The sequence below is a fragment of the Tenrec ecaudatus genome, chromosome 8 (assembly GCF_050624435.1).
Source record: "Tenrec ecaudatus isolate mTenEca1 chromosome 8, mTenEca1.hap1, whole genome shotgun sequence".
Taxonomy (NCBI): Eukaryota; Metazoa; Chordata; class Mammalia; order Afrosoricida; family Tenrecidae; genus Tenrec; species Tenrec ecaudatus.
The window spans coordinates 78712310-78723910 of record NC_134537.1 but is presented as its reverse complement, the minus strand read 5'-3'; the positions used below and the strand labels follow the sequence as shown (position 1 = coordinate 78723910).

The 11601-nt window shown below is 40.4% G+C and overlaps 1 protein-coding gene across 1 annotated transcript; it reads right to left on the bottom strand.

The window, feature by feature from the left end:
- Positions 1–1576: 1576 nt before the first annotated feature.
- On the bottom strand, positions 1577–5795 carry DEFB134 (defensin beta 134). The gene is made up of 2 exons (XM_075555887.1): positions 5733–5795; positions 1577–1711 (listed from the first exon to the last, which is right to left on the bottom strand). The coding sequence occupies exons 1-2, from the start codon at positions 5793–5795 to the stop codon at positions 1577–1579; spliced, it is 198 nt and encodes a 65-aa protein (XP_075412002.1).
- Positions 5796–11601: the final 5806 nt, after the last annotated feature.

Sequence of the window (11601 nt, the reverse complement as noted above, 5' to 3'; positions counted from 1 at the left end):
TACCTCTGGCACCAGGATGTTCATTCCAGTACCCATCTCCAAAGCGACATTGGCCTTGAAGTAAGAATTGACAAATTACACGCACCCCATTAGCTTACAGAGTGATCTTTAATAAGTACCCAAGTTAAATCCATTGCTGAGCAACTAAAGGCATGTAGCCTCACTCCTGTAACATCATCAGCCTGAGCTGGAGAACGGCTGTTGGTCCTTCTAGGCTTGGAATCTTGATCACTCTTCTAAAGAGGCAATTCAGCTTCTTGTCAAATTAAAAAAAAAGATATAAGGGTGATTAGGATTTTTATTTCAGCTATTTAATTGTTAAAATATATTTGTCAAGAATGTTTTGTAGCTTGCCTTGGGGAAATATTTTGGTCAGGTTAGAAATAGATTGATAATGCTAGAAAATAAAATTTAGAAAATAGAAATGGTAATGTTAAGATGAAAGAAATTGCCATTGTCTTGTAACTAACTGTAACTGAGATGAAGTGAAAGCCAATTAACCAGGTCTTAATCTAATTTACTAACTTTCTCAAACCAGACTGATTATTCACTCATTAAGACTGTCACCCTGTTTCTGCTGACTTTTGGTAAAATCTATAATTAAGGTAGACATATGACTTGTTTTTATGATAAGAAAACCAAATCAAACATGCAGAAAACTGACTTAGTGTTTTCTGGAATGTCAACTAATGTGTTTTCTGATGATAAAGAGGATGTCTTAGTCAAATACATTGTATTAAATTGGAGATTAATGTTAGATTAGATATTGATATAAATAAATGTAGTTAAAAAAAAAAAGACTTCAGTCTAACAATTTCCCTATTAGGTAGATACCTGAAAGACTTGAAAGCCGAGACTCAGAGACGTATACATAAATGTTTATCACAACACTATTTGCAATAGCTGAGAGGTAGAAACAATGTAAGTGCCCATTAAGAGATGAATGTATAAACAAAATGTGTTGCTAACATTCAACTCAGTCAGCTTGAGAAAAACAGCCTTAAAATGTGCTAAAATAAGAATTGAGCTTGAAGACATGTTTAAGCACAAGGGGTAAATATTGTATGGTCTAACTTAAAAACAAAAATCAGACAAATATTAATAGTAGAAGAACAACTCAGAAAAGGAGAATGAAAATGTTTGCATAACTCAAAGACTGTAATCATTGCCATGTAACTGTGTGCCTGTAAATTGTTGAGTTGGTGTATGTCCTATTGTGCACATTCACAAACCCTCAGAAACAAAATCAACTATTACAAAGAAGAAAAAGCATTGAGAATGATGATGACCCTAAATGGTCAAATGTGTTTGACACAACGGATGTGAGTATGGATTGTGATAAGAGTTGTATGAGCCCCCAATAAAATGATTAAAATAAAAAAGAATAAAGTATTTCCTAGAATTAAAAATGGAAAAGGTTTCAGCTCAGGCTTTCGTATCTTAAGATTTCAGCAATGTAACGCCAACCACCTCGGTTATCTCATAGCATCACAGCTTTGCACCAAATTTCCTGGCTTTGTGAAATGTGGTAGAATTGATAGCCTTTGAGTTCATTTTCACTCACTTATGTCTCATTTCAAGGCCCAGGGTTTCCTTTTACACAGCACTCCAGTTGAAACTCACAGTAGGAAACTAACATTTCAGTTGTAAAACATCCAAATCGGCAGATGCCATTTGTATTACATTTCCTCTTGAATGTTGATGAAAATGGCTTCATATCTGAAAAGAAAATCAATGGAAAGACAATTTACCAAAGACTCTTTTTTAGGCCATGAGTTACTGGAGTCCCTTATTTTTTTCTGTATTGGATCCCAAAGAGATTTGGTCATAATAAATGATTTGTCATTAAATGTAATTATTTAATTTATTTATAGTTAATTATTTATAATTAATTGATTATTAAAATGTGGAGTTTGCCCAAAATTGTCACTTCACATGTTCAAATTATAAAGTTAATGATGCGTGTAATATTTCACTATTGATTGATTTATTCCCAAACCAATTTTCATAAAACCCATGAACAAAGTACAAATCTGAGAATGATATATACCTTATCTTTAAGGAACTTGCAATATAGCCAGGAAGAGAAGAAACAAAGTTTCTGTGGGAGAATGGGGTGGTGTGAAAAGTGCAATGAGATGTTTGCAACATGAAATGGGATTGTGGGTTCAGAGCAGGGTGAAAGTAACTTTAACTCAGAAGATTTAGGAAGTCTGACAGGAGTTCAAGACATTTGAGCTGCATTTATAATATTGTAGCATACTAATCTTTATAATAATCAAATATGAATGTATCTGCTCTCATATGTAAAAGACTGTGGGAAAAATGCCAGTATTTAGCACCCAACGCATATCCCACTCACATCTTAGAGAGTAAGTATCCTAAATGATACAAGGAGATCAGATTACACAGTTAGCAAGAGGGAAGCCCAAATTGATCATCTGTAGCACTTTTGGAAAAATAAATGATAAAGGTATAGACAAGAAAAGAAATTCTCATAGATTGATAACGTATGCTGTTGGGTGCCGTCTCTTCTGTTCTGACTCATAGCAACCCTGTGTACAACGGAAGGCAACTGTCCGGTCCTGTGCCATCCTCACCATCGTGATGGCTGAGCCCATCGTTGGGGCCACTCTGTCAATCTACCTTGCTGTGGGTCTTCCTCTTTTTCCCTGCCCCTCTACCAAGAATAATGTCTTTTTCCAAGGACTGGCCTCCCCTGATAACATGTCCAAAGTACATGAGATGAAGTCTCAAGCCCTCTTCTAAGAAGCATTCTGTCTGTGCTTCTTCCATGCTACTTCCAGTGTTCTTTGGAAGCACCATAATTCAGATGCATCGTTATTCTTTGGTCTTTTTAATTTAATGTTCAACTTTCACATGCATGTAAGGCAATTAAAAACACCCTGGCTTGGCTCAGGTGCTGATTTAGTCTTCACTCTAACATTTTTGTAGATCCACGCAAGACAAAATCCTTGACAACTTCAATCTTTTCTCCATTTATCCTGCTGTTACCCTTTGGTTCAGTAGTGGTGATATTGGTTTTCAACACATTAGGTTATAATCCATAATGAAGACGGCAATCCTTGATTTTCTTCAAGCGCTTCAAGTCCTCATCACTTTCAGCAAGATGCTCACATCATGTGCATATCACAGGTTGCTAATAAACCTTCCTCCAATTCTGATGCTGCAATCTTTTTCATACAGTCCAGATTTCCTGATTTATTTGAATAAGTACGGAGAGAGAACACAACCCTCACAAACACCTTTCCTTATTTTAAGCTATGTAGCGTTCCCTTGTTTTGTTTACACACCTGCTTCTTGATTCATGTACAGGTTCTGTCTGAGTACAGCGAAGTGCTTTGGAATTCCCGAAGCTATCCGTAGTTTGTTATGATCCACACAGTCAAATGCTTTGGCATTGTTAATAAAACACAAGTAAGCATCTTTTTGGTATCCCCTTCTTTGAGCCAAGATCCACCTGACATCAGCAATACATCCTTTCTCCTGGGTACTCTTCTGAATCCAGCTTGAATTTCTGGTAGCTCCCTGACAATGGTATGACTGCAACTATGGTTGAATGATACTCGGTAAAATTTTACTTGCATGTGATACCAATGACGTTGGTCTACAATTTGTACATTCTGTTGGGTCACCTGTCTTGAAATGGGTCCAAATATAGATCTCTTCCAGTTGGTCGGCCAAGTAGTAGCTGTCTTCTAAATTTCTTGACATACACAAGTCAGTGCCTCCAGTGCTTCCTCAATCTTCCGGACATTTCATTTGGTAATCCATCAATTTTTGGAGCCTTATTTTTCATTAATGTCGTCAATGCAGCGTGGACTTCTTCCGTCTGTAGCGCTGGTTCTTGCTCATATACTATGGCTGAAAGAAGTGGCTGACTATTGACTAGTTTTTACAGCGACTCGGTGTATCCTTTCCATCTTCCTTGGATGCTTCCTCCACCATTCACTATTTTGCCCCTAGAATAATTCAATATTGCAACTCGAAGTTTGGCTTTTTCTTCAGTTATTTCAGTTTATGATATGAAATTTCTGTTTAACTCTTCCGCTTCCTTATTTCCTCCATTTCTCTTAGCTACTCTGTCTTTAAGGGTAGGTTTCAGAGTCTTTTCTCACATACCTTTGATCTTTCGTTTCTTTCCTCTTTTAAAATTGTCTTTTACTTTCTTCATGTCAGGGGTTCTTGCTGTCATCAGATCTTCAGTCATAAGAGTTCAATGTGTCAAAACTGTTCTTGAGATGTTCTCAAAATTCACACGAGGTGTCCTCTAGGCAGGATTTTGGCTCTTAGGGATTTATTTTAATTTTCTTCAGCTTCAATCTGAACGTATACATGAGCAACTGGTGATCTGTTCCACAGTCAGTCCCCTAATGTATAGGAATAAATAAACATCCCTAAGTGGATTATTGAAGACTAAACATGATGGATGACTGTTCAAAGGCCATTTCTACAAACAACAGTGAAGTGGGATTATGACCCGTGGTGGTGTGGTGTGACACCTTGGGATGCAATCCACTAAGTTGGAAATTTGAAGCCACCAGTGGCTCCATGGGAGAAGGATGGGACTTTCTATTTCTGTAAACAGTTACAGGGTTCAGAAACTCAAAAGGGGGCAGTTATACCCAGTCCTACAGGTTTGCTATGAGTTAGTATTGAGTTTATTCTTTTTGAGATTTGTGTTCTTAAATCTAGTCTATTGAATCACATGATCTGATAATTTGGCTCATCTGCCTAGAGGTACTTCAGGGATGTTGAGAAATAGGACGTGATAGTCTATGGGTTTGGACAAATAGAGTAATAGGGAGTGAGGAGAATATTCATGATAAAATTTCTAAAATTAGAAACTAATATGGCCAACTTGGCAAATAAGTCATTGGTTTCCCGAATGTCTTACTAGATGCTTCCTCATCTGATAAGACATTTCCTTGTAACATCACAGAAAACGTTATTGCTTATCTTGAAGCGATTTATTCCAAATCTGCTCCCCCCCTTTATCCAAGGGATCTAGAACCAATACATTACCTGTAAGCCATTTCAATATATTAGAAAGTCTAACAAAACTTGCTGTCACTATTTTCTACTTTTGCCTAGTATGCCTAGACACATTGTTGGTAGTTGTTGTCAAGCCAATTCTGACCCAGGCAGATACTGTGTGGGTAGGTGGAGCTGCTCCATAGGGCTTTCCAGACTGTGGCATATCAGAAGTAGATCCACTAGGCCATCTTCGAGGGTGTCTTAAGGTGGGTCCTGACAAGCAACGTTTGGGCTAACATTTGAGTGCTTAACCATTTGAATCACCCAGGGACTCCATGCCTTGATATATCTCCCTGGAGAAGAATTACAACAACACTAACAACCAAACAACCACAGCAGCCACATACGATGGAGCACTGCTCAGGAAGATATAATGATAGCTCTCGTGTGCAGCTTCTTTATGCTCTGTGGTCTCCGTGCTTTCATGTAATCCTTGCTAAGATTCTGAGGTAACCATTACTGTTTCCATTTTCCAAATAGAAGCTCAGCGCTTTTCTCAAAGCTATAGTTCTTACAAATTGGTAGCCACGAGTCAGGCACTTCTGACTTCAAAACTCCTCGAAGCTTTTTCCAGTTAAAGGAGCCATCACAATTAGACACTCGTGAGGTTACTTAGTGGGAGTAACTTCCAGACAGAAGAACTTCTAGGTGAAAGACCACTGGGGGATTCCCACATTACCTGCCAGCACTGGATCCCACAAGAAGAGAAAGACAAACACCACGAGGACGATGCTCATGACCAGGGCCGTCTGGTGAGGAGCCTGGTGACAGGGCCTGACCCTGGCAGTCCGACAACCGAGAGGACGGTGAGCTTGAGGCCTGACTCCTTTACAGACCGCTCAGCTCTCCAGATCCCCTGCTCCACTCAGCCTCCGAGGCCGCCCACCCGCCCCGTTGGCAAAGCTGACCATCCTTTCCTGTTTGACAGCTTTTCACCTTGACAAAGGCCCCCCCCCCTGCCACTTCCTCCCCTCCAGGCTGACTTTTTCAATGGCTCCAAAGAGATCTAAGAATTCTACGCATTTCCTTTTTTAAGAAAAACAAAAACCCAATTCATAAGCATACAATTAAGACATTATTTTTAGAAACTTTAAAATGTTAAAAATTACAAAGAATAGTTATACTTGAGCTCCACAGTTCAAAGGCAATCTGTGTTTTTCTTCAACATGTTTCTTCTATGCCTAGTTTAAACTATTTAATTTTGCATAGTTATGCGCTTATTATGCTCTTAGTTAGGCATCTGGCTTTTCAACCTTGATGTACACCAGGATCATTTTCTGTTATTATAAACCCTTCACAAATTAAATTTTAAATGCTACAGAATGATTCACCAAGATCAATTTGAAAACTGTTGCTGTTTTAAAAACATCTTTAAACAAATAAAAACAACCAAGATCACTGCCATCGAGTTGGTGCCGAGTTGACTCACAGTGACTCTATAGTAGAATTGCCCCTGTGATTTTCCCAGGGGAGGTTAGTGAGGTGGCCAAAGGACCTGACTAGACAATTCACAAAGGAAGATACCAGAATGTCTAACAAGCACATGAGGAAATGCTTTCATTCACTAGTCATCAGGAAATGCAAAGCAAAACAACGAGTTACCTTCTTACACTCACAAACATAGCTCATTTGAAAATAAAAATCAGAGAGTAACAAATGCTGGAGAGAGTGTGGAGCGGCTGGAACACTCTTATACGAATGGTGGGCTTATAAATCCTTACACCCACTGTGGAAAGAAACATGGTGAGTCCTAAGGCAACGGACAATAGAAAGAACGCACGATCAGCAATACCATTGCTGGGCACAAGAAATATATGTCTCCCATGCTCACTGCAGCACAGTTCATAATAGCAAGAAGATGGGAAAATCTTAAATTCCCATCATTAGGAGAACGGTTAAAAAAGCAAAACCAACCAACCCTTAGTGTATACATGCAATGGAATACTATGCCGTCCTAAAACATAGTGATGGAACAAAATACCTGGAGCGCTCTGGAAAGCATTATGCTGAGTGAAGTTAGTCAATCACACCAAGGACAAATACTGTATGAGTCCACTGCGATAAGAATAAACACCAAAACATAGGTGACCGTGAAGGGCAGAGGAGACCAGGTCTCCAACAACAAAGGTGGGGTGGTGGTGAGAATCACATCACTGTGAAAGAGGGAGAGTGCGTGATGGGGACCCAATGCCCACCTGTAGACAGCTGGACACCCCTTCCAGAGGGGTAGTGGGGAGGAGATGGGCCACTCAGGGTTCAGTGTAGCAACAATGAAACTCAAAACCTTCCTCTAGTTCCTGAACGCTTCCTCCCCTCCCAATCATCATGACCCCAATCCTACCTTGCCTTGCGGACCTGGTTATACCAGAGGATGTACAGCGGTACAGTGGGGATCTGGAGGCACAGGGAATCTAGGACAGACGAACCCCTCAACACCAGCGGTGGGAGTGGCGACACCAGGAGGGAAGGGGGTGTAGAAAGGGAGAACCGATCTCGGAGATCTATGTGTAACCTCCTCTCTGGAAGATGGGCAATGGGGAGGCGGGTGAGGGGAGACGCCGGGGAGTGTAAGATAAGATATAATAATTATTTATAAACTATCAAGGGACCAGGGGTGGGATCGGGGAGGGAGGGGGATGGGGGGAAAAAAGGGAAACCGAGCTGATTCCAGGAACCCAAGTGGAAGGTGAATTATGAGAATGACGAGTGCAACGAATGTATAAGGGTGCTTTGCTCAATTGATGTATGTACAGACTGTGATAAGAGCCTTATGAGCCCCAATAAAAAGATTTTAAAAAAAAAGAATAAACACCAAGGTGAGGGCAAACTCATTCTTTCAGGTCATGGAATTCGCTAACCAAGGCTGCCAAGAGGCCTGGTAGAGAGTCGGACCAGTGCCATGAACCACCCAGCATCCTCTTGATGTGAGCACCTTGAAAACTGCTTTGCAAGAGGGTGCTCATTTCAGCTGGGATCAGATTGTCAAGAGTGGGGGAAAGGAAGATGATCACTTAGAGACCAACATGCACAGAAGTGATGTGGTCCCTCAAACCAGCAACCGTTGCTATCAGAGTGTAAGTGATACTGAGGGGAAAATCAAGTCAAGAGGGCAAAAGGGAGTATATAGGTCTTGGAAAAGACAAGGGCATTTCTGTTGGTAGAAAAAAGGGGGTGCCAGCCTCCTAGCCAGGAAATAATGACTAACAATACTTTCCCTGACCCCAAGGATAGAGTATGCCTCGTACTAGGTTCCTAATAGGGGTCATTGGTCTGAGTTTCTGTTCATCTCCTGGCGAACCAGGGCATGAACCACAGAATACTGGGACACAGAACCCTGGATCTTCGAGATACACAACATAATCCAAAGGTCATACCAGAGGGATGTGATGTAGAAACCCCACTAGGTGAATGGTGCTGTACCTCAAACACACCTGTAATCTCAAGATTCAAGTCCAAAATTACAAGGAGTTTGAAGAAACAGAGGACAGCTATACTACTGGAGCAAGAGTATAGATTTTTTTTTGGCAGGTGGACTACTTACTGCTTCAATATCCTACTTTATTTATTAAACAGATTGGATTTTTCAAATGGATTTTGGGCTTCCACTGTCCTTCATAGCTTTTTCAAATGGAGTGTTCATACATTTCAATTCTGATATGATTCCCTCCTTCAGATTTAGATTTTATTTTTATAATCCTTGGATAAGATAGGCTGATATGATTCTTCTATGAGGATTTAGTTGATGTCTCATTTGAATGGCTGCTTGCTTGAAGACAAGGCTTTATGACCCTAGATGCTATTCTCTTTGGTAGCTGGGCACCATCTGTCTTCTTCACCACGCTTTCCTAGAGCATCCATACCTTTAGTGATCTCTTCATGGGGGAGAGCATCAAGTGGGGCCATGTCAAAATAAATAATTGTTCTAGAATTATGGGTCTAGAATTAACTGTGAGCCAAAATCCGTTCATATAGCTATAGTTTATATATATATATATTTCTGGTTAAGAGTTTAATCTGTAAATCCATAATACATGTATTGAGATTGGAAACTGACCTATACTTGCGCAAATTTCTTTTTCTCAGCCGTTTTAAATTCTATATCATTGGCTAAATTAATAACAATATCAATAGAATCACGTTATGCACTAGAGGGGTGATTTATAATGTCCTCTAATAAAATGAAATGTTCGTTTTGATGATGAAAGTGACAACATTCCTCTTCAGTTTGTCATTCATATGGTAAACCATATGGTCGCCCAATCCAAAGTGGTCAATACCAGTCCATTTTGCTCATTAATGCCTAGGATATCAATCTTTATGCATTGAATTTCATTTTTGACAACTTACAATTTCCCTAGATTCATACTTTGTATATTCCATATTCTGATTCTTATTGGATATTTGCAACTGTTTCTTCTCATTTTGAGTTGAGTCTGGATGCTCCCCTGAAAACTGTTTTCCACAGATTACTCTGCTGGTCTTTGAAATACCTGTGACATTGCTTCCAGCATCACAGCAACGCACAAACCACCACAATATAACAAACTGGCAGATTAGTGGGATTTTTGTGTTACTAAGTGGGAAATTAACCTTACAAATATTCCAGATTTTTCCACCTAGTGAAGTTTGTAGGAATCTAGTGGTATTGGCATGTTGAGATTCTCCTAATAAAGTAAAGGATACACTATTGTTGTAGCTCTTTGAATGTTGTAAGCAATAATACTATGTTGGGGTTATAACCTACCATGGCATATTTACCCAGTGCCTCTTACCACTGCTAGGTTTGAGTGGGGCCCTGAAGAAGAGAAGACTCTGCCACAGGTTGAGACTGCCCTGTAAGCTGCTTTGTCATTTGGGACATATGATCCACCTAATCTTACTGGGTTTGGAGTGTTAGTGGCAGATAGTGATGCTATTTGGGTACTTTGGCTGGCCCCTATTGGTGAATCACAGTGCAAATCCTTAGAATTTTGGACCAAAGCCCTGCCATCCTTTGCAGATAAGTACTCTTTATTTAAAAAGCAACTTTTGGTTTGCCACTCATCCTTAGTAGAGATGGCACTTAACAACGGTCATGGTTAGAATTTATTTCAACTAGGCAGTTCTGGATGAAGGTAAGTGTGGAGCCTAATCTATCAATCAGGTCACAGCCTGATGACACCTCCTTGAGGGTGTGGTCTTAAGACAATCTCTTAAGCCGCACTGACTTCTCTTTTGCCCTTTCCCTTCTGCTGGAGTCAGATCCTGTGCCTGGTTTATCAATCTTCTGTTGTGTTGGCAACCATTTCTAGGAGCCGCCAGTGGACTGCCAACCTTGGGTTAATTTGGCCAACCGCAGATTCATTTACCTCCGCATCCACCATCCTGCTTTGTCTGTATCCCCTCTGCTTTGTCACATCCTGCTTCCTGTTCATCAGCTTCCAAAAATAAGAGCCAGAGAAGCCTTCAGCTCACATCTGACTGATAAACTTGAACCAGACTTAACTTACCTACTCTACAACTGTGTGAGCCATTTCTTGATATGAATCTGTTTATGTGTGCGCACAGCACACACACACACACACACACATGCACACATGCACATCTCTGATTTTGCCTTTCTAGAGAACCCCAGCTAACACATTTGATACCAGGAGTAATTCTAGAGAAACAAAGTCATAAAGATGAAATTTCTAAATTGATCCTTAAGTCTAATTAGACCTAAAGCACTGGAAAACTCCACCGCTGTCTTTGTAAGTCTGGGTGAGTCTGCCACTAGTGGTAAAAAGGGCATTGTTAAGTCACGAAATGGCGAAGCTAATACCCCAAACAGCACCACCAATTGATGAAGTATTGGTGAGAAGTGAGGCTCTGGGTGATCACGTGTTTGATATTTTTCTATAATTTTGTCAGGATGAGAAGTATAGGGAAGCGGGAAGCTAGATGGCTGTTACTTTTTGTAAGAGCCAAACTGGTAAAGGAAACCGATCAATTGAGGGCTTTGGCAATCTGCCTCAAATGCGGTATAAATGACCTCAAACTTGTATCTGTGTCACGAAGAAACCTATCTCTTCTTGTAACAGAACTGATATTGCTGAAAACCCAACCCAGAGCCTTATCATCGGAGTAAGGTGAATTACAATGCCAGCTTAATTCACAACCTAGGAAAGTGGATTGTACAAAACTGAGAGCACTGATTGGAAAGAAATGAGACCCCTAAAGGTGAGGACATATAGGGGGGATAATAGAGAAGATGGAGACATTGAACCCCAAGATTTCATTGAGTGACTGTAGCTACCAGCACCAACCCTCCCAGCTGAAGAAATGAATCCACTTCCAGTAAAACCCACTTACCCACAATTGAAGAGATCAGCCCAACTTTAGGGTCACTAAGGATTGGCATTGACTCGATGGCAGTGAGTTTGGTTGAGAGTTTTACGCGTGCTACTTTGGTACCTGAGACTGGGTCTGGAACATTACCTGAGGCAGATGCATTACAACAGGGGTGTCAAACTGGCAGCCCTCGGGCCACATGTGGCCCCCGAGGTATTTTTTTGTGGCCTA

Bases quoted from the DNA above. Each gene is read 5' to 3' on its own strand.
- DEFB134 (XM_075555887.1), bottom strand. From the start codon at position 5,795: ATGAGCATCGTCCTCGTGGTGTTTGTCTTTCTCTTCTTGTGGGATCCA. The intron at 1,712-5,732 runs GTGGGAATCCCC...TCAGATATGAAG, and splicing joins ATCCAGTGCTGGCAGGTAAT to CCATTTTCATCAACATTCAA.